Source organism: Phoenix dactylifera, unplaced genomic scaffold (assembly GCF_009389715.1).
Source record: "Phoenix dactylifera cultivar Barhee BC4 unplaced genomic scaffold, palm_55x_up_171113_PBpolish2nd_filt_p 000928F, whole genome shotgun sequence".
Classification (NCBI taxonomy): Eukaryota; Viridiplantae; Streptophyta; class Magnoliopsida; order Arecales; family Arecaceae; genus Phoenix; species Phoenix dactylifera.
Window position 1 is genome coordinate 68,749 of NW_024068288.1, and position 24,179 is coordinate 92,927.

At 38.8% G+C, this 24,179-nt stretch overlaps 2 protein-coding genes across 2 annotated transcripts; both read right to left on the reverse strand.

Moving 5' to 3' along the window:
• Positions 1-403: 403 nt before the first annotated feature.
• LOC120107618 (protein ROOT HAIR DEFECTIVE 3-like) lies at positions 404-1,184 on the reverse strand. Its single transcript, XM_039120970.1, has 3 exons — positions 1,138-1,184; positions 951-1,047; positions 404-845 (listed from the first exon to the last, which is right to left on the reverse strand). The coding sequence occupies exons 1-3, from the start codon at positions 1,149-1,151 to the stop codon at positions 615-617; spliced, it is 342 nt and encodes a 113-aa protein (XP_038976898.1). The 5' UTR covers positions 1,152-1,184; the 3' UTR covers positions 404-614.
• A 636-nt stretch (positions 1,185-1,820) lies between these two features.
• LOC120107619 lies at positions 1,821-7,394 on the reverse strand. Its single transcript, XM_039120971.1, has 11 exons — positions 7,201-7,394; positions 6,144-6,443; positions 4,877-4,902; positions 3,878-3,928; positions 3,533-3,715; positions 3,195-3,439; positions 2,874-3,077; positions 2,703-2,795; positions 2,510-2,611; positions 2,094-2,423; positions 1,821-1,990 (listed from the first exon to the last, which is right to left on the reverse strand). The coding sequence occupies exons 1-11, from the start codon at positions 7,392-7,394 to the stop codon at positions 1,940-1,942; spliced, it is 1,779 nt and encodes a 592-aa protein (XP_038976899.1). The 3' UTR covers positions 1,821-1,939.
• Between the last annotated feature and the right edge of the window lie 16,785 nt (positions 7,395-24,179).

Below are 24,179 nucleotides of genomic sequence, written 5' to 3' on the forward strand. Positions count from 1 at the left end.
CTTCTGGGATGATGCATTTTGACAACTCCCCTGGACAAAAAGGTTCCTGGCTCCTCCCGGCCTTGGTATCATAACTATACATTAGCACAAGGATTACATGCTTATTACAGCATAAGCATGTTAATGATTTCCTGATCAGCTCATGCAAACGAAGTCTAATAATAAAGGTCAAATACAACAAACAAGCCCAACAGGAAGAGAGTCAATCCAGCTAGAATGAAACTCAACAGTTCAGTACACATTTGATCAAAAAATTGTATCACCATTTACAGAAGGAAGTTGTGAACCTGACAAAAAATAAAAACTACTAGAATGTGCTTCAAGGGTTTAACGACAATGATAGCTCTAGTCAGCAATATAGCTCTAGTCAACTAACATTCCTTAGCTCCAACCCTAGCCTCACAACATTCAATTCTCCCTCTCGTACAGCCAAGTCTCACAACTTCACAATCTAAATGCATTCCTTAGCTCCAACCCTAGCCTGGGAAAAGGGCATCTCAGCAAAAAGGGAGGCTCTTGCAGTTGGCTAAAATTCTAAAAAAAACCAGAGAGAAACACAACAAATGGGATATATATATATATTATTCTAACGGCTAGCTATCCCTCACGCTAATTCATTGTGCCAAGGGGCTCGAGTACTCTGGCCCGCTCTCTGATGAGGATATATTCGAAGATGCATCAGATGTTGAATTATTATATACGCCATTCCTGAAGCTTTTTGAATCAACTTCCGTGTTCCTCCGGGTTTCTGGAGCTGCAGGTCTTTGGCCCTCATCCGCTAGCCTCTTTAGGATGTTCATTAACGTCGGGATGAACTTTGTGGACAAGGATAGGAGACCAGGGAGCTGGCACGATAATGCAGGCAAATACACAAAATCAGAACTAGAAAGGTCTTTTCAGCTCGGCCAAAAAAAAAAAGAGTGCAATTAGATTTTTATTCAAACACTCACAGCGCCATTTCGGAATTCGCCTGAGATATCTAGCTGGACCCAGATGGCCTTGCCCACTAGAAAGGCAACGAATATCACAGCAAGATAAAAAGGATTTCTGCATCAGCAAAACAACAGAGATTTAATTCAAGTCAGAAGAGTAAGAGTTTTGCAAGATATATTCAACTCATAAGTTCAAGTAAATTACCTTAGAAGTGTCATAAATTCATTGAATCCCAAGACAAGAATGGCAACTATGGATCAAGAATGACAAGAAGTAGGTTGTGATTGCACTGGTGATGGTGATGGAGCAAGAAATGCATTATGGATCAGTGCTGATGGTGGTAGTATGATTGGAGGAAACTGATGTTGCCCTGAATCAGTTCATACGGATTTAAATGTCAACAATTTGTATAATCCACACTTGATGGAGATTTATGTGCAATTGGGAAACACCAAAATTGAAATTAGTTAAAGGAGGCAAAACTTACCTGGGCATCGAGGCTGAAGAGACGTAACATTTCCAAGCATCAGATTGCTGTTTCTACACTGCATGCTCGAACATGACACTGCCAATGAAGCTGGTGTGCAGTACAAACTGCAATAAAATTTAGAGCCTTACAAGCAGTGATTGCATAACTCCCATTTGCCACAACCAAGCCAAAATCTGATGCATACCTCGGGAACAATGAAGCACATGCTATAGCATGAAGAAAAACACGACTCATACCATTAATGACAGAAGACTAAACTTTGAATATACAACCTAATAACAAAGCAACTAACTGGTCCTTGAACATGTATCATGTGATACTTTATACTACTGGTTAAAGTTCATCCATTGTTTGAACATAGGATGAGCTACATACGTGATGAGTCAAAATTCCACTGTTTGATGAGTCAAAATTCCATTGTTAGAAGAGAAGAGCAACAAGACAGCATTTAGGAAGTACAAAACAATGTACTTCAAAAAGCATAAAAAAATACATATAAACTCCAAAATAAATGCTTCAGGGGTCGCTAGCATCACCATCTCTACGTGCAGATGAACTATCAGGAACCTGTAATAAAAAAACTAAAGCAGTTAAGAATACGAAAATTATTACACTCTTTAAGAAAAATATGATACTTATGCAAAATGTTCAAGTAGATGTAGTAATTTACCTGAGGAGGGACAAACTGATGCAACAAAGATGTAATCTGATTAATCTGAGCCCTCAAAGATTGCATCTCTGTCTGGTGGCTCTGCTTCAACTCTTTTATCTCTGCCTTCAGATCATTAACCTCTGCAGTGCTACTACTCTGTCTAACATCTTGAGTATATCTACCCACTGCAGACAACTGAGTGGGGGTAACTCCAACGCCATAACCCCTCACTCGTCCATAACGCTCCGAGCCCATCAACTCGGTAAACACCTGAGCTTCGACACCTCTGGTGTTGCCGATTGAAGATGACTCTCCGATACGCTCTGAAATAAGGGATGTAGCTCTGTCCTATATCTCTCAAAAACAATCAAATTAATTTTTGAAAAATTAATATATATAAAAAATCATTGCAGAAATTATTAATAAATACATACAACTATATCTCTCGACTCCTCTCGGACAAAGCTGCCATCTCGGTGGGTGTGAGTCATCTTATAGAACTCCACCTCACCAGGTTTCCTCCCATGGTCTTCCATCTACAACAAAAAGTATATTGGAAGAGTTTCATCTTATAGAACTATATCATGATACATGCTATATGATACAAGAGTTTCAAAAAAAACTTACTAATTCAGCTCTGAGCCTCGCATAACTCTTCGAGCCTGAAGTGTGAGGAATTGTCTGAGATGCTCGTGCGGCTCGACCAATGTCAGAATATGTCTACCACGAAAAAATTAAACATTGTAATATATTAAATATATTAAACATTATATAAGGTATTAAGAGAGAATACACAACCTGTCCTCTCTCCGAAAACCAATAGTGAACAAGCTCCCTCCACTGATGATGGTATACACCAGGAGGACAAACACGAGCAACCTCCTCCTCTGTCATACCCTCGCGCTTCCAGTCGGCCTTCAACTTCGACTTATATTCTTTCCATTTGCGGTTGAGGGACTTTAGCACCCAATCATGGCTCTCTGGAGGGAGCACAAACTTTTTCTACACCAAAACAAAAGAATGTTATAATAATATTAAATCAAAAAATTAAATTTATAATAGTAAGCAAATTAACATACAGTAGCTATCAAATTAACAATATTAAATTCAATTCTTTACCTGTACAAATTTAAGAAGCTCAACTTTATAAGAAGGAAGCATATCATTCCACTTATGATAGTTGAGCGGACACAACTGACCCCTACGCGCAACTGATCCCAAGAAACTTGATAAAACGCTTCCAGCCCTCTTGATGGGCTGCCCTAGTTCGTTGCATTCGACGACCATCTTCTCATCCTCACGAAGTTGCCACACATCCCGTGCTCGAGAGGAACCCCGTGTCAACCTCACTCTCACTTGTTCATCTATAAAAAATAATAATTAAAACATTGGAGGCAAATTAATTAAAATAATTAGATTGTAAATGAACTTAACATATGCACTTTAAATCAAATTACCTTGGATATGCAAGTCATCCATAACCTCCTGGCCTGGATGTTGCTGAGACTGGAACTCATGCTGAGACTCGGACTCGTGCTGCTGGGGCTGCTGGGATCGCATGGACTGAGCAGAAGAAGATCCCACCTGAGACTGCTGGAACTCCACATCTCTGAATCGTTTTCCTCGGTGCATTTTGTTACCTAAGCAAGAATATTTCTGTGTATTATGCCATAATATTTCTGTGTATTATGTCATGCCTTCAAGATTACGTTAACAGCATAATCATCCCATATCTCTCACTGCAAACTAAAACTATCTGAGAATGAAGAAGCCATTATTATTAATGGAGAAAGAAACGATACCTGTGGCGAAGATAATAGGATAATGTTCTTGAAATTCTCTAATGTCTTCTGCTGAAAAAGGATAAACAAAATGTATCAGCATATTTTAATTTGGGAGCAATAATGTGATCGGTAATAGATCCATAGTACTCGGTAATAATGTGAACGAGCACTAGCAGTAGCGTACCTGCCAAAATATAAGAAAAGAAATTCATTTTTTGTGAAGCAGCAACTGTTAGAGTTAAATGCAGTTGTCGTTTCAGCAGAAAACAGAATATAGAGGATTATAAGGTCATTTGTAGAATGAAAGATATTAACAAGCACACTCAAAATGTATCTCACAGAATGTATGTAAGTTATCATTAGCATAAGCTATTCTAGAACTTCTCTAGCACCATATGTAATTTGACATGGTTGATGGATTAACATTTTCTTTTTTCATTAAAAGGCAAACTAACCCTAAGGCATTCCCATTCACTTTGGCGACTTCATATTTTTAAGAAGTATTACATGTCCTGATGTGAAACAATTGTTCACAAACACCTTCACATACTTTAGTCGACAATTCAAATAAATTAAAAGTTCATACATACATTGGAGAGCCTCAATATACTATCCCAATTATTATCTACATGCATTTTCTAACAAAGATTCACATAACAAAAATAAAGAACATAAAGTTTCTGTTCTTATTCATATATAATTACGCATGTAACAGGCAAGGATAGCACCATTAGGCAAAAGAAACAGTTATTAGAAAGGAATAGCATTAGCAGATTATAACTATCTGTTTAATCAGTGATGATAATTCATTAGCAAATAGGAGAACAGATGAAACATGTACCAGATTTCTTATAATAGAAACATGTACCATAGTTACTAATTCTTTTTCCCTGACAACAGAAATACCTGATAGGCAGAACTCAAATATGCCTATCACCTTTCAAGACAGCATAATACCGATAACCCAAATATGCTGTCATGGGTTGCTAGAGGCATCTGAAAATAGGAGCGACAGACCTGAATAAGTATCTTGAGCCTTTTCCCTGAAGTAGTTGATTCATTCGCTGAGGATATGATCTTGGATACAAAATTCAGCTTATTCAGTCCAAGTATTTACCCAAGTATTCATTCGCTGATAGGATTGACAGTTGACATCACTTATTTACCCAAGTATTTTTATATAAAGGCACCCAAATACAAAATAACAGCCAAAGGAAGTAAATAAGGCCATGTTATGGATAGTGGTTAATAAGAACACACCTGCATGAGATGGCATCAATAACTGACTTCATACGCTAAGATAAGAGCCGGTGCCTCCACCAAAATAATTCCAAGATCAAAGATCATTCATTACACATGAAAAACACTGAGTCATAATATTCATACGCTACTAGTAGAAAAGTCAGTATCGGTAACATAGAAACAGACTAGTAAATTTTTCTTACCATTACGAAACTATACTCTTTCATTGTCCATCAGTCGGCATAATATTAAAAGGCATACACTGAGTATAAGTCTCATTATCCTCCTCTTCCAACCCTTTTCCTATATCATACAAGTCCCTAGGTTTAGTCTTAATGACAACAGACCAATCTTTATCTTTTGAGTCTTGTACAAAAAACACTTGTCGAGCTTGAGATGAAAAAATGAATGGGTCATCTTTCAATAGCACACCGGTATGTATCAACTTTGAAAAATTTACAAGTGTGAAACCATTTATGTCTTGTCTCGAACCTCTAGATGAGTTTATATCCACCCAATCACATCGAAATAGTACTACCTTAAAGTTTCCATAATAATCCAGCTCATAAATATCCTTCAGTGCACCGTAATAAGTTTTTCCCTCCGCATCAACCATAACACCACTGTTTTGGGTTTTTCTAAATTTCTCACGTTCTTTAGTATGAAATTTAAAACCATTTATAATGAACCCATCATATCTATTAACAATATTGTTCGGACCTCGAGCAATGACTATTATTTCATCGGAACAATTTTCCTCCATCATCGTGGGCACCTAAAAAATTATAGAAGCAATGATTAATTATTCAATGACAATGTATTAAAAAATTGTGAAAATACCTTAATGTATTAAATGTCTAACCTGTTTGAATAGCCATTCAGGAAATAACTCAACCAACCATCTTTGCTCAATCCTTGGGGTAGGACGAATGTTATTGTTGATGCTTCGCTGAGTTACTAAAAATTCTCTGCACGATCATAAACTCTTTAGCTAAGCATTTATATCTGATATGACAGATAAGAAGATTACAATCATACTAACCTGCGATACTCGGATATTATATCACTGTGAAGTAACACATAGCGATGTGCTTGTGCTAATGATTTTTGGTCAAGAACAACACTTTTAACTGTCCCTAAAACTCTTTCCGCAGATGAGAACTTGTAAATTCCTGCATTCTCTATAATATCAAAATTTCTTGGAGGTCGATTGAGAGCAGTTTCAACACCTTCGAGATATCTCGAGCAAAATGTCAAACACTCCTCAGCAATATATCCTTCAGCAATCGAGCCCTCGGGATAGGCTCGATTGCGTACATAATCCTTTAAGCGCATCAGAAACCTTCAAAGAGAAATTTTTAAGATCAATATCAACACCGATATGATTTATAAATATAGACATTAGAGTTTAGCAAAATCACCTCTCAATAGGATACATCCATCGGTATTGAACCGGTCCACCAAGTTTAGCTTCCGCCGCTAAGTGAATAAGTAGATGAACCATAATAGTAAAAAATCCAGGAGGAAAGATCTTTTCCATATGGCATAATGTAAGGGCAACATTAGACTCCAATTGATCAAGCACCCTAGGATCAAGAACTTTTGAACACAATGCTTTAAAAAATGATGACAACTGAGAAACAATTACAAGAACTTGATTCGGCGTTGACGATCTTAAAGCCAATGGAAGTATATCTTGCATCAAAATATGACAATCGTGACTTTTAAGATTTGAAAGTCTTCGCTCTTTAAGATTTACGCACCGTGAAATATTCGATGCATACCCATCAGGAACCTTCATATTTTTCAGAACCATTAGGAAAAGATCCTTATTTTGAGTAGACATTGTGTAACATGCAGGAGGTATAAAAAATTTATCATTATCAAGCTCTTTCGGATGAAGCTCTTGTCGTATGCCCATATCTTTCAAATCAAGACGCGCTTTCAAGTTGTCTTTGGTCTTTCCATCAAGATTTAACAATGTTCCAATCAAGTTATCACAAACATTCTTTTCTATATGCATGACATCAAGATTATGTCGAAGAAGATTATACTCCCAATAAGGTAAATCAAAAAAAATACTCCTTTTTTTCCATAACTGTTTCTGTGTAGAAGCAACCAATGTGTCATCATCATTTTCCTGTCCATATGCATTGTCATCATTCTCAAAAAAGTTAGCATCCTCTAAAATCTCTGATATTAACCCTTCATTTAATGAGCTACCAACATCCTCCCTTCCCCTCTTCTTTAGACATTTGGAGACCTTACCAGGTATGTAATTTGTGCCATGCATTTGTCTAAGAACTTCGGTACCAGTTGGTGGAATAGGGGCAGAACGCAACTCTGTGGTACTATCAAACAGATCATTCTGAAATCGAAATGGATGGTTTGGTTCTAACCATCGACGATGGCCCATATAACAGAACTTTCCTCCATTTTTTAACCAATATGAATGGGTTGAATCTCCACAAGAAGGACATGCAATACGCCCCTTAGTGCTCCAACCGGATAAATTAGCATATGCAGGAAAATCATTAATAGTCCATATAAGAGCTGCACGCAATTTGAATGTTTGACCAGTAAAAGCATCAAATGCATCAATACCCTCCCATAACTGTTTCAATTCCTCTATTAAAGGCTGCAAAAAAACATCAATATCATTACCTGGGCCCTTATCACCTGGAATAACCATTGACAAAATGAGTGAAGACTGTTTCATACACATCCATGGTGGTAAATTATATGGAACCAAAACAACCGGCCAAGTGCTGTATGTAGAACTCAAGCTTCGAAAGGGATTAAACCCATCAGTAGCCAAACCCAGTCTGACACTGCGAGCATCAGAAGAAAATTCGTGATGCCTATCATCAAATGCTTTCCATGCTAAACTATCTGCTGGGTGTCGTAACATTCCATCTTTTGTACGGCCTTCGTCATGCCATCTCATAGAGGAAGCCGTCTTCGATGATGCATACATTCTTTTCAATCTAGGTATGAGAGAAAAATATCTCAACACTTTAGCCGGTCTTTTCTTAGTCTGTGCAGCATCCACTTCATCCAAAAAATCATGCTCATCTTTAGATTTCTCCCATCGTAAAGATCCACATATTTGGCACGACTCTTCGTTAATATTTCCACCACGGAATAAAATACAGTCATTCGGACAACTGTGTATCTTCTCGTATCCAAGATCCAATTCTTTCACTAATTTTTTTGCTTCATATGAAGATGATGGCAAAGTAACGCCTTCCGGAAATGCATCATTTAATAATTGGAGAAGCATAGTAAAAGACTTGCTAGACCACCCATTCAAATACTTCAAATGGAATAAATGCACAAGAAAAGAAATCTTTGTAAAATTCTTACAACCCGGATATAGTTCTTCATCACAAGATTTCAGCAAGTTATGATACCGAGCTGTGTCATCATCAGAGTGTATATGTTCTTCAACATGCATAAAATCAGTTGCTGTACGCTCATCACCTATTTCAGTTGCTTCTTGTCCTCCACTAATATCTGTTAAATTTCTAATACTATGTCCAAGAGCATCTCTGAGTAAGCCCCTTATATCATCTTCTCCTACAGGATTTTTTTCTGTATTACTGGATGCAAAACTAGAGGTGTCTTCTATATACGAGGATTGGTTACATGGAGATGACAATATCAACTCTCCATGAAATACCCATTCAGTATAACCTCTTGTAAAACCATTCCACACTAAATGTTCTTCAACAGTTTTTGGAGCAAGAGAAGAAGCATTTACACATTTTCGACATGGACATAAAATCTTCCCATTCATATTAGATTTCTGAAAAGCAAATTTAATGAAATTCTGAACTCCATTCAAATATTCGTCACTGTATCTCGGCTTATTCATCCAACTTTTGTCCATTCTAAGAAAAAACAAGGTAAATGATACAGTCAAAAATATACATGCGTACACTGACTCAAGCAAAATTAAGTTAAACAAACAGCCCTTAATCAATTAATTCAATGATTGCATAGCCTACATTAACTGACATTGTCTTGAGATTAAAAAAGGGACAGAGGAAAACGAGTTCTCAAGTACCTGATAAGAGAGCAAGTCTTCCTTTGATAACTTTCCCAAATTTAAACAGTCAGAAGAAATACATGTCCTGCCAAGTTTAAAATGACCAATTTGACAGTTGCATAATGCACTAAGAAAGCTCAAGAAGGTAAAACTGTAAGATGCAACTGTGTCTATGCATCATTACTTATTGAGCAAAACAGATATGGTTATTCACCTACAGCAACTCCTAAGAATCTGAATTTGCATTTGCAGACATTTTGGCTAGAAGTATCATAAAACTGAACCCTCAGTTTGAAACTCAAATAAAACTACATGAACAGGTTCATAATAAATTCAAACACCATATGCTTTTTAAAGATGTAAAGAAGTGATTTGTGTATTCAAAATCCAAATGTAAGCCTTCAAGATGGTTGTGGTTCATCTCTATTATCAAGTAGTGGCTTCCACATATGGAACTTCAAAATGACAAACTTGGCTTCTATAAATCAAGCAAACATCCTCAACAACAAATACACAACCAGATAAAGCAGATTGCATTGATCTTTAGGCCATAAGAAGCCACTCCGATTGCATTCATCTTTAGACCATAAAGCAGATTGCATCAGAGGTTGATCAGACACTAGTGCTGAAGCACTAGGCTGCATCAGAGGTTGATCAGTGTATATTGAGGGATTCATTGAAACTAAAAGTTGCAAATATAGTAGCATCATCATGCTTCTATCCTCGGTAACCTGCGCCACATCTACCAAATATGTCTGGACTGATGAAAGATTCATCTGCATGACTGACAGGCAACTTGCAGTCAGACGTGTGGTGACAAATGATTATGCATTATAGGCATACTTGGAGGTGGTAGCAACAGCATATGTACAAATAAATATTTCCTGCCTAAGCCCTTTCCTGGCTCCATCGGTGTTCCCCATGAGTGTCAAATAATTGCATCATACAATTTAATTGCTCAAGAGGCAGGTGCCAGATAATTATGTCTCTCGCTGAAAACTGCACTGTAAGTTGTGACAGAAACCACAAGAGAGTTCTGGATAATGTTAATAGCAAAACCATGAATATAAACATTTCGAATGTGGCCAAGAGGATTGGACTACTAAGAATGGTTTTTGACACAGTGATAATTCAGCTTAAATAAATTGAGGTACCAAAATCAAATGAAGAACTTCCTATGTTAAAGTTCTCCTGTTCATATGGAGTCAGCATTCTAAATCAAGGAGTGATCTACTAAAGTTTGAAGACATTTTATGTCAATCTCCCAACTTGGCATTACATTTTAAGACGGGTTACTCATAAGTGACACAGCTTAAGCTCATGCAACTGAGGATTTATTTACACCGATTTATCTTCTGCGCATGCAAGGAGCCTTAAAGAAGGAAAACAAACTTTTATATTGCAAACAGCATCTATTTTCACAGAAGGAATTAAAGCGAAAGAGACAAATCAGAACATCATCCCCAGAAACACAAGAAGACCCAGTAGACCCAATAAAAATATTACATATCAGATGATAAATTCCAAGGCTAATCAAGCAATATGCATCTACAAAGCTCAGAATCAAAAAGAATGAAATAAAAATAATCTACCTTAAAGAAAGAAACTTTGAACGGTAAAAAAAAAAGAAAACATGATTAACTTAAACAAATGCACCAAAGATTCAGAACCTACGGGATCAAGCAATCAAGATGGTTTCACATACCATTTGCATAGCATTTGCATTTGCATACCTCTTAGCATTTGCAGAGGCTATTGCGAAAACACTGTTTAGTTATTACAAATTCAAGATTCCTCCAAGTCATAATACGTTCCATATAAAAGTATATAATCAGCTTATACTACTACATTAACTATCACTTCAATAGGCCCAGAAACTTGATCCAATTCAAATTAGTCATGTCTCCAAAAATGAGGCCACAAAAAAAACAAAGAACAAAAGATATCAGGCCTAGTTACTTGGGCCCCCATTCATGTCTGGACTGGGCATAGATCTATTAATAACCTGCAATATGTGTGCACTAAGTGAGCCAAAAGAACTGGACCCAAATTGAATACTCATGGATCTTAGGGCGTCCTCTTGTTGATGTTCAAAAGAACAAGTGAAGAGCACTCCCCAAATCCGGCGTGCATATGGCAATTAACATAAGTATTAGAAAACTTCTCTAATCAAATGGAAAATCACAGCTATCCTGTCATTCTTTCACATGCATCAAACAAGCTCAATTCTAGTTACTGAAATTAAAATGTCAAAACCCAAAACCGAAGCTATATATAACGGTTAACTTGATGCTGGATAATCCTGATCACCATCATAAGATGAAAAAGAATCCAACTAAGAAAAAGAAATCCTGTTATCCATCTCAAATCCAGCCCTCTCAGATCACGGGCACTATGTATGTTGGACGTAGGCCAAGCCACACAAGGAGGAAGGGTTTGATAACAGGTCTCAAAGCCACAAAAGGAGGAAGGGTTTGATTTTGTACATGGAAGTGCATCTAGAATTTAAAGATCGAAGCAAGAGAAGAAGATCCCAAACCTGGCCTTGTCCCCGTCCTTGCCGGCTCCAAATTTCAAACGCCGCTTGAGTGCTCTGCGGCGGAGGAGGTGGAAGATGTCCACGGAGAGGAGGCCAACGGAGAGGGGGAAGAGGGGAAGGAGATGCCGCGGAGGAACGCGATTTGGGGTCGCTCGGCGGAGGGAATGGCTGAGATCGATGAAAAGGGTTGAGGAGGGAGCTGGGAGTCGGTCGGCTACGAATTTAGGGCTGCGGAGGGACAAGGTCGATTGGGTTTTGTAATGGGAGGGGTAAACTCCGACGACGCTTATAAGCGTCGTCGTATTTTTTCGTTAAGCCGACGCTTATAAGCGTCGGTAGATGGTTTTTTGCCACGCTTCTCAAAGCGTCGTCGTATTTTCCGTTAAGCCGGCGCTTATAAGCGTCGGTAGATGTTTTTCTGCCGACGCTTCCTAGAAGCGTCGGCGGTTACTGTGGGGAGAAAAATTTTAGCCGACGCTTTTATCTAGCGTCGGCAATATAGAGTCGGCAAAAACTATTTTTGTTGTAGTGATTGAGAGGAATTACGAGGGGTTGATGAGTAATCAAATTGATTCCGAATTGTGAAATGATTTCTTTTGTAAATTGATTTCATTTCCTCTATTTCAAAGATTTGTAGAGCCTTTTTAGTGGTATATTGAGTTGTATTGCACTTCCTTGACCCTCACTTCTAACCCTGATGTTAGTTTATGATTGGGTCATGATCAAGTGAGTGATAGTCTTGATTATACTCCTTTTTAGTTGAATATTGGGAGGGTGCATTATGACATTTATGCATGGCTTGGCAGTATCTGCAGGACACCTATAGTCGATGGGGGTTGAACATCGGCCTTTGTGCACATAGTAGCCTTCTGGGTGGGCGGAGCCCAGTCCCTTCCTAGGGGGGGACACGGCCCTAGGCGTAGGATCGGCCGGTCCTACGACTTATATTCTGCTTGCCGCCGGGCATAGTAAGACCCCGCGAGGTGCAGTATGGCTTTCCGCGGATGTAGAATTCCCGCGAGGTGCCGTTTAGTATGTAGATGTGAGATGGATTTCTGTTCTGGATACTGGCCAGCATTTATATTATCAGTATGGTGTCTTATTCTGCATATGCATGTGATAGTGGGGAGTTGTTGCTGGTTCGCCTGGGGCGTAAAACCCACCTCCCGATAGCTATCTAGCATTTATATTATCGGTATGGTGTCTTACCCTGCATATGCATGTGACAGTAGGGAGTTGTTGCTGGTTCGCCTGGGGCGTAAAACCCACCTTCCGATAGTTGTCTTGTTGATGATTCAGCATATTGACACCTGATTTATATGATTCAGTACTATGACCTGTTGAGCATATTCATGTTATCATACATACTTATTTGATTATTCTATATATGCTCCAGATGAGTTGATTGGGATTGTGATGATTTACTCCTTATTTCTTATGTTGAGTTATGTGTATCCTGTTCTTGATGACTGCTCATATGCTCTTGAGATTTCACCTCGAGCCATGATTATATCTGGTCTCATGTGCATAGTACTCTCTACTCCACTCACTGAGTATTTATATACTCACTCCCCAGTTTTGTGTTTTTGATTGCAGGGCAGGTATTGTATAGAGAGGAGCAGGGTTAGAGGTTGCCTGTTAGTTGTGCCGCTCCATAGTATAGTATAATATAGATAGAGGTTTATCACCTTTTTGTGTATTATAAACCTTCTGTTGTATTTAGTGTATAGTTACAGTCATAGATCCTATTGTGGATATGGGTTTGACCATGGATGGAATGGGAACCAGATTTTTATACAGTTGAGTTATATGCCTGTGATGATGTATTGATATATATTGTCCAGGTTCGTTATGTGACAGGTTATGTGATTGCTGCTCTGACAGGTAGCGTTGTTGTATGTAATGAGATAATCCTGACAGGTCACCATAGGAAAGGTGATCATTTTGTGCATGCATCATGCCAAAATTTTCAGAATTTATTAATGATTAATAGGTAATAGGGTTCTACGTGGTGGCTGGTGGCCTTATGCCTACCCGCACCCTAGGACCGTCGCGGCAGCCCGCCGGGAACGGGACGGGGGTCGTGACAAAGCTTGGTATCAGAGCAAAGGTTAAGAAGAGTCCTGTTAGAGCAATAGGGTGAGTCAGGATTAAGTATAGGATTATACTATGGAGCATAGGATTTTTCTGTATATTAATTTATGAGTCATTTATAATTCAGTAAAATAATTATGACTCAGTGTGTAATAACTGTCATCTCTCTTGATTCTTTTAGAGACATATAAAAAAATACCTCCAAGGAGAGGACCTGCTCGTCCTGGAAAGAGGATGGAGCCAGATATAGCATTGGATGCGGGTTCCGCACATGTCGAGCCCCAAAGAGAAAAATCTCCTCCTGCTGATAGACGGAGGGTTGATGATCAAGGAGAGGTAGGAAGTAGAGATGCATTGATGGAACAGTTACTGGCGGAAAATCAGGCTCTGAGGGAGCAGATTGCTCGGGGGAAATCTCCTGCCCCGTCAGTAGTATCCATCCCACCTCCTATACCTGTGCCAAGAAGTTTGGCCAGGCGAGCTCTATATGATGAGGGGATTACTGTACAAGAATTTCTGAGGCTCAGAACCCCGGAGTTTAAGGGGGAAGAAGGTGAAGATCCTCAGAGATTTCTGGAGGAGACTGAAAAGATGATACGGAGACTGCCCGGTTCTGATGCAAGAGCTATAGAACTTGTAGGGCTTACAATGAAGGAAGATGCCTGGGACTGGTACCAGAGGCACGTGGAGGACAGATTGTACAGTAGGAATCCTCCAACCTGGGAAGAGTTCAGGCAAGCAGTGATGGATGAGTTTTTGTCTCCGGCTGAGAGGCAAAATCGGGCTCTTCAGTTTGAGAGGCTGAAGCAGATGCCCGGAATGAGCGTATCTGAGTACGCTCGTGAGTTCACTAGATTGGGGAAGTATGCTCCTTACATCATCCCCACTGAAGCTGCCAGGATAGAAAGGTTCAGACGAGGTCTGATTTCTCTGCTTTATAATGCAGTACTGGCAGTAGAGGTCCCCACCTTGTCTAGGCTGATTGATAAAGCAAAACAGTGGGAGACCAGAAACAAAGAAGAAAGAGCTGAAAGAGAACAGAGAAAAATGAGTGTGGGGAAGGAGCAAAGCAGTAAAGATAGATCTGAGGGAGTAGATCTCTCGGAGGGCCCGACGGAGCAGTCTGTACGCTCAGCTCCACCTACCCCACGTAAGAGGAAATGGAGGAAAAGAGGTCAATCACAAGATACTTTTCTACCATCAGTACCTCGTCCTCCAGTCACTATAGCCAGAACTGAATCTGGGTTCCAATCATGGCCAGTGTGTGGCATATGTGGGAAGCAGCACCCTGGCAGATGCAGAATGGGTCAGGGAGTGTGCTACAGATGTGGACAGCCGGGTCATTTTGCCAGAGAATGCCTGCAGGGTGCCACCCAGCAGTTTGTGCCTTTAACATCCTACCCTTCTGTGCAGATGGACAGGCCTAGTAGTAGGGGGCCTGTAGGCAGAGGCAGAGGTCAGACACCAGCATCACAGCAGAGTGCCGGACCATCTCAGCCATTAGCTCCAGCAGGCAGAGGGCAAGGAAGGGTGTTCACGGTAAATCCACAAGAGGCACAGGCATTAAATGTAGCTGTGACAGGTATGCTCCTCATTGATAAGATTAAAGCTAGAGTGTTATTTAATTCTGGAGCTACCCATTCATTTGTGTCCCCTTATTTTGCTAAAAAGTTAGCTAAGGATAAGATATTAATGCATATTCCCTTAGCTATTAGTACATCTGTAGGGGATAGTATAGAAGCGAAGTATGTATATCCTACCTATGTGGTAGAGATAGAAGGTAAAACACTTCCAATTTATTTGATTCCCAATACCACACCGAGCAGAATATGAAGAGCAGACACACTCATCCCTTTGAGTAATCAGGTAATTTACTCTTTTAAATTCGAGGACGAATTTTATATAAGGAGGGGAGGATGTAATAACCCCAAATTTTTTTTTTTATATAAAAAGGGATAGAATAGTCATTTAAAATTGATATAAGGGGTAAAATGGGAAGGAATCAAAAATTAATGGCATAACTGTAGATCCGTTGAAGTGGCAGGGGCAAAATGGAAATTTAATAATATTAAAAAAAGGGTGAATAGTGTTTTGATGTGATTTAATTAGGGGTTTGCTGTGGCTTTTGGAATGAAACCGAGAGAGGAGAGGGGGAGGGTTCTCAGACGGCAACAAAGAGGAAAAAAAAAGAAGGAGAGGAAAGGAAAGGAAGAAAGGAAGAGGAAGAAGAAGAAGAAAAAGAAAAGGAAGGAGATCCCGGTTGCGCTGCCAGCTGAAGGGAAAAGTGTAGATCTTCTTCCCCTCTACGCAAGGACCTCGATTTCCAAAAAAAAAAAGGTAAATATCCATCCCTATCTAGTCTTTTGATGACATTAGGCTATACAAAGGGTAGATATAGTCTAGAGGGGTCGGATAAGGGTTGTAGAGGCGGTTAAAAGAGGAAGAATCGGATTTTGACAAATTTTTCCGGCACTACGGAAAAACTGTGTCGAAGTCCCAATTTTGGCGAATTATTTAGGGGGTCAAACGACCTCCGATAGCAATGCATATTACCTCTTTGGAATTCCCTATGAGTGTAGAATGTTAGGTAAAAATTTCATCAAATTTGGAGTTTGGAAAGTGGATCAAACCCAGGATGAAGTAACCGGCTGTCGGTCCGGGTTACTGTTCATCCGGGTGGAAAATAAGGGATTTCATGCTATAATAGAGTATTAAGCCTAAATCAAGCTAAAAGGGACCTTGTACTCATGCAAGGGAATCCCTAGTATACATAAATGATGAGTTAATTAATAGAAAAAGAAAAAAGAAAAGAAAAGATTTAGGGAACGGGGGAGTTGAATCAATTAAAGTTTCCTATATTATAATTGGCACGTAGATTATGGCCCTTGATACAAGACTAAATATATCGTAAATGCATGTCACAGTTGGGCAAGAAGCTAGGGAATAAGAGGAAGAAGTTCTCCACTGCCTGCTGTAGATTTTTGGAGGCGTATCAGGGCTGTGCCGGATTGACAGGTGAGTGGGAGTCATGTACTTTGCACCATGAGCATTCTTAATTCATTTTCATGAATGTCGCCAAGTGTGAATTGATTCCACTTGTGCATATTGACTGATATTGTAGTAGATTCCTCTATAATCTTGATTCTCCATGCTTGATTATTCTGTACATGCATTTGAGGAAACATTGAGAGGAATTACGAGGGGTTGATGAGTAATCAAATTGATTCCGAATTGTGAAATGATTTCTTTTGTAAATTGATTTCATTTCCTCTATTTCAAAGATTTGTAGAGCCTTTTTAGTGGTATATTGAGTTGTATTGCACTTCCTTGACCCTCACTTCTAACCCTGATGTTAGTTTATGATTGGGTCATGATCAAGTGAGTGATAGTCTTGATTATACTCCTTTTTAGTTGAGTATTGGGAGGGTGCATTATGACATTTATGCATGGCTTGGCAGTATCTGCAGGACACCTATAGTCGATGGGGGTTGAACATCGGCCTTTGTGCACATAGTAGCCTTCTGGGTGGGCGGAGCCCAGTCCCTTCCTAGGGGGGACACGGCCCTAGGCGTAGGATCGGCCGGTCCTACGACTTATATTCTGCTTGCCGCCGGGCATAGTAAGACCCCGTGAGGTGCAGTATGGCTTTCCGCGGATGTAGAATTCCCGCGATGTGCCGTTTAGTATGTAGATGTGAGATGGATTTCTGTTCTGGATACTGGCCAGCATTTATATTATCAGTATGGTGTCTTATTCTGCATATGCATGTGATAGTGGGGAGTTGTTGCTGGTTCGCCTGGGGCGTAAAACCCACCTCCCGATAGCTATCTAGCATTTATATTATCGGTATGGTGTCTTACCCTGCATATGCATGTGACAGTAGGGAGTTGTTGCTGGTTCGCCTGGGGCGTAAAACCCACCTTCCGATAGTTGTCTTGTTGATGATTCAGCATATTGACACCTGATTTATATGATTCAGTACTATGACCTGTTGAGCATATTCATGTTATCATACATACTTATTTGATTATTCTATATATGCTCCAGATGAGTTGATTGGGATTGTGATGATTTACTCCTTATTTCTTATGTTGAGTTATGTGTATCCTGTTCTTGATGACTGCTCATATGCTCTTGAGATTTCACCTCGAGCCATGATTATATCTGGTCTCATGTGCATAGTACTCTCTACTCCACTCACTGAGTATTTATATACTCACTCCCCAGTTTTGTGTTTTTGATTGCAGGGCAGGTATTGTATAGAGAGGAGCAGGGTTAGAGGTTGCCTGTTAGTTGTGCCGCTCCATAGTATAGTATAATATAGATAGAGGTTTATCACCTTTTTGTGTATTATAAACCTTCTGTTGTATTTAGTGTATAGTTACAGTCATAGATCCTGTTGTGGATATGGGTTTGACCATGGATGGAATGGGAACCAGATTTTTATACAGTTGAGTTATATGCCTGTGATGATGTATTGATATATATTGTCCAGGTTCGTTATGTGACAGGTTATGTGATTGCTGCTCTGACAGGTAGCGTTGTTGTATGTAATGAGATAATCATGACAGGTCACCATAGGAAAGGTGATCATTTTGTGCATGCATCATGCCAAAATTTTCAAAATTTATTAATGATTAATAGGTAATAGGGTTCTACGTGGTGGCTGGTGGCCTTATGCCTACCCGCACCCTAGGACCATCGCGGCAGCCCGCCGGGAACGGGACGGGGGTCGTGACACTTAGACTAACCTCAAGTTTTACAATTGATTGCGTATGAAATTGGTTAGTCTAGGCTTGGGCTGTATTGGTCTGTTGTTGTTGCTTGATAAAATCATGTTGTTGTTTCATCATATTAGGCATCATGATTTCTAATGGTGAAGGTTGTGATCGTTTCTTTCAATTTTAAAAATAAACCAGCAATAGCACGTATCCTGTAGGATAGTGATTTTTCTTAATTAAATACTTCAAAGGGTATAAGCTAGAGTAAATGATAAAAACTAAGAATTAATATAGATGTAGTAGTATGAATTATCTATGGAGGGAGGTGTTTAGGGCTAGAATCCACCGATAGATTTATATCCGTGACGCTTTCAATGATTGAGTTGTATTTAAGACTTGATTGCTTCCGACTACAAGCCAAAGCAATCATAAAAAAATATCATTAATTTCCAGCATGAATCATCTAAGTCTAGCACAACCATCTACCCTAACGATAAGCATGACCTATCTAACCTAGCATGATGCATCTGATCATTAAATCATTAAACATGAAATCGATGTCACATAAATATCTCCTCCAAACCACAGGTGTTGGATTCGATGAAATAGATCAATTTATGTAAAATATTTTCTGCAGGATAAATGATTCACATAAATTGGATAAATCATAAGATCAATTGATAAATTCTTTATCATGCAACAATCTTACAATACAAACTCAAATTAATAAAAATGAAACGAATACTCCTCTATGGCTTCATCAAACCCCTAAACCGAGGTTTAGCCGCTCATGGTGCTCGTCATCTCCATTGGTTGGCTGAAGAAATCCTTTGCCATCCATCTCAAATCCTTCCTCTTTTTTTCTTTTTTTTTTCTTTCACTAACTCATCCGCTCATAGCCTCCCTCTATTTTTTTATTCTTTTTTTTATTCTCCCTTCTCGACACCAAAATAGAGCATGCTCTGTTCTTTCTTTCTTCTCACCGTCCTCCTCCAGCCGATGGCCACCTTATATAGCCACTCTCACCTGGTGATGGATCCCTTGGGAGCGCGCTGTGGGGATGCGAATCCAGGATGCTCGATGGGAGGAGCCGCGGGATCAATGTGATGGCTGGCTCCGGATGCATCGCGGGAGAAGAAGCAGAGGACAGATCGCAGACGGAACGGCTCAAATCCGGAAGAGGGGGACGGCTAGATGCTTGGGTTCATGCCTGATCTCATGGGATGCTGGAAGCGTAGATCAAGGAGGAGATTTGGTTGCGGGATGGCTGGGAGGATCGCTCCGGACGACTTCTTTCTTTGGACCGTGGGAGAAATGGATGCGGGATCACCGGACGCCTGATGCGGAAGGATGGCTAACTCCGAGAGCAGCTGGGACGCGATGCTGGGAGGAGCGGAAGAAGAAGGTGGCTGGATCCATGGCTCTGGATGCTTCGTGGAAGGCTGGGACGTTGGATGTGGCTGATGGCGAGCTAATTGGAAGATGTGAATCTCGGCTGCTGGGAGATGGAACGGGCTGATGGCGGAGGAGTTGGATCTGGAGGCATCACGGGCGGAAGAAGAGGTGGAGGATCTGGTCGCTGGCTGCACCGCGTGGGACTCGTGGCTAGAACGGGAGGGAGGATGCGAATCTCGGTCGTGATGCATTGCGGGGGGAAGAAGATGAACAGTGGAGTTTTTATTTGTTTTATTATATATTATTTTTGTAACACTGTTCATATGAACAGTGTTAATAATGAATCCAGTAATTTTTTCCAAAATTACTGTGGATATTTAATTTTTTTTGTTTTAAAATTATAAATTTTATATGAAGGCAGGTAAGGAATTGGTTGGAAATTGGCTTTGGATTTGAGGTGGATCATGATCGTTGATTTGCTTGAACTTGTTCTCGAGCCCAATGTCATTTAAATTTAATTCTTGCTAAACTACTTCAGACCGGACTCGACAAGACTAAAAACAAGACCGTGACTTAATAAAAAGGGTTAATCAAACCTTTTTCCGCATACAAAAATAATTATCTAATTAGGACCAAAACCTATTTAATCATAGCCTTAGCTTGATTACAACTCCATCAGGTTACTAAACCGGGTCAACACAATCTCCTCCTTATATGTTTTCATAAAAGATCGCAACTAGGAGAGAGACAAGTTTGGAGTTTGTTTTAAGAAAAGAATTATTTACTTCTTACCATATTTTAAATTTATTTCAATGTTTATTCAATTTCATGGTAAAATATGTATTTATCGGTTTAAGAACATTGATAAGTGCTACGGAAAGATAACTAAATTATAAATTATTAAGCACTTATCAGGTTGCTGTGGGATAGGGGTATTATAAGAAGGTAGAGATGGAACCAAAGGTTGGTTCATTTGTGATGGACCTATCCTGGAAAAGTTATTCTGAAAAACCTGGTAGACCACCTTGATGTTAAATAGGTTCATTTTGCTTGTATGAGAAATTTGGATGGAACCTATTATCAGGGTGGTAGACTGGACTGAATGAATTGGGAGTGGGCTTCTTGAAGGCACTATATGAATTTAGAGCATTTGCTTGCTCGGCCTTTATGGTGGGCAGATTAGGGAAGCACTCCACTAGATGTTCTGGATTGTTACATAAGACACAAACTATGTGACTCGTGATCCACTTTCATGATGAGATTTACTCTTTATATGAACTCGAACTAGTGGAAACAGTGAAAGCATCAAACTTTTTACTTAAATTGTTCACTCCAGTCACCAGATTGGATATGACATTTTTGAGATCTGAGTCTATTTTTATTTCATAATTACTAGGTTTTCTAGACCCGAACTCATCTCTATTTACTTCCTCACCATAGCTACTCCAATTTTGGACGTTCTCGGCTAAGTCAACAAGAAATTCATAGGCTTGATCCGGGGTTTGGTTCATGAACCTACCATTGTGCATGGATTCAATCATATTCCTATGTGCTGGAGGTAATCCTTTGTAAAAGAAATGTACTAGATCAGCCTTGTCAAGCCCATGGTGCGGGCACTTGACCAAAAGATCATGGAATCTTTTCCAAAGTTGGAAAAATTCCTTCTCGGATTTTCCTCTAAAAGATCTTATGGCATCCTTAATTTTTTCAGTCTTTACCGTGGGATAGAACTTAGCCATGAACTTCCTAGACAGTTGTTCCCATGATATGATGGAATTAGAAGCAAGAGAATACAACCATGCAACGGCACGATCCTCTAAAGTTATGGGAAACAACCTTAATTTAATACCCTCTTCATCTATATTTTGATTTCTAAACGTTTGACAGATTGTCAAAAATTTGTTTAGATGAATACACGATTGTTCACTCTCAAACCCATGAAATTTGGGTAACATGTTTATTGTTACAGCCCGAATCTCGAATTGGGCTGCATTATTAATTGGTAATACTATGCAAGTAGGGGGACTAGTAGATGCGGGTGCGAACAACTCATTCAAAGTTCTAATATGTTCACCCATTGTAGAGATTGACGGTTGGTTTACAGTTCGCAGGTTGTGATGAAAACTTCTGTCAATCTCAAGATCAAATGGGGTTAACTTATCCCTTTTACCATGCATACATTATCAACAATTCATTAGATTTGACTCCTAAAATGAACAAAATCCTAAGAGAAAAGAAGAAGGACTAGACCAAGATGACCACAATCAACACCACACAACGGATTGGCTCTTTAATCTTGAGATTAAAGAAGGTTCAGTAGCTTTTAATCTAGTTGCACAGAGATTAATCAGGTTAAAAAGTTCTTGAAATTCTCTCCTAGATTAGACAGCTCCTAATCTCCCTTTCAGATTAAGCTTGAGCTTACCGGTTAAGTGATCCAGTAACTAGTGACCAGAAAAGTCCCGAGGTGTGTGGTGGTGCCAGAAGGGATACACCGATACCACAATATCTGTAACAGTTCTCACTATTGTAAAATTTTTCTAGGCATCACCAATTACTAAATTCTCACAGGAGTGGCATTCAGCCGCTTCTTTCCAAGAGCCTAATTGAGCTCGAAAATTCTAAGGCCAACGTCTAATTGATTTTAATTAATTTGGCTTAGGATATGTATGCAAGGTGGTGATTTTTAGGCTAAGGACAGGTAATAACTTTCCGACCTTAATTTTTTACTGGATTTTGCCCTTAAATTATTTTATGTAAATGTTTAATACTAAATGCAGCAAATATTCAATAATTTTTTAAAAGTTTATGGAATGTCATTAGATTGTACTGATTAAATGAGCAAGCAAAATTTTTTTATATATTTATTTTTCTTAAATATTTTTTTAATTTTATGTTTTTTTTAATTTTTATATAGGAATAACTTGAATGTAAACCAAAAACTATTCCTTATGCGTCAGTCAATCTCCGAATGCCCGTTGAATAAGCTCTGGAGATTACTCCGTGAGGAGCCCCAATAGAGGTATGATAACCTCGGGAGGATTGCACCCTATCAATTACTAGCATTTTTTTAAAATTTCAAATTTTGAATTTTAGAATTCAAATTTTGAATTTAAATTTTTAAATTTTAGAATTTTGAAATTTTTTTAAAAAAATTGAATTTTATTTTTTAAAAAAATTTAAATTCCGAATTTCAAATTTCAAAATTTAATAACTACGAAATTATTAACTAAAAATAATCAAAACAAGAGAAATTAGTAGAAATAAAAAAAACTTAATACCGAAGTGCGTTCACTCCGGGCATCCAAAATTTGATTTGATCTTTGATAGTTCCTAGACTCTACCACAAGTGCATGGGTTATGACAAGTAGAATAGGGCAAAAAGAGTATCATTTCCACAAGGAGGCGATTCAAGTACCAATTTATAAATTTTCTATATTATTTAGACGACCCCAAATTGATGTGACTGACTGCAATTTCTTGACCTGAAAAATCAAATATGAAAGGTTCCTAGGGCTTGGATTTCATCAATTGAATTTCTTCAATAAATTTAAATTTGATTGTTCATATTCTGCTAATTACAATGACCGAATCCCTTTTTTTTATGTGATATCCTCTTTCAAGGCATAACACTTATACCTATATTAATCCTATGTCTACTTTCGTATCATAGAAATTAATATAAATTCATTATGATCTGTGAAATTCTTGATTGTAGGTCACAAGGGTGTATATTTATTTCTAAACTACACCACCAATGTTTGATAAATTCACCAACTAATATTGAACTTCAACTTTCGTTACTTCATTCAATATCTTAAGCATGCAATTCATGGCCAGTAAATTGCAAGAATGAAAACCGAAATCATCAAATTATAATTAACAAAAGATATTCAATACGAGCATACTCAATTCATATCAAAAATTCAATGACTACGTCCTAGCCCTAGGATAAGAAAACTAGCAAATCATAACTAGTAAATCAATCCAATTATTTCTCAAACATAAATTCGCATTCAACATTCTTAATAACAATTCAGAAAATAAAAAATATATATAAGAGAAAGGAAAAGAACTCTATATTTGTAAAAATCCTCCGTTCTGTTCTTTCCCCCAGAATGCCAGTTTTTTCTTCCTCTCGGAATTTCTAGCTTTTCCTCCTCTCGAAATTTTAGATTCTCTACATTTCTTTTTTTTCTGCTTGTCCTCCTCTTCATATCTGCTGGCCCCCCTCCTCTTCTCGAAATTTCCTCTTTTTTTTTTTGAATTTTAAAACAG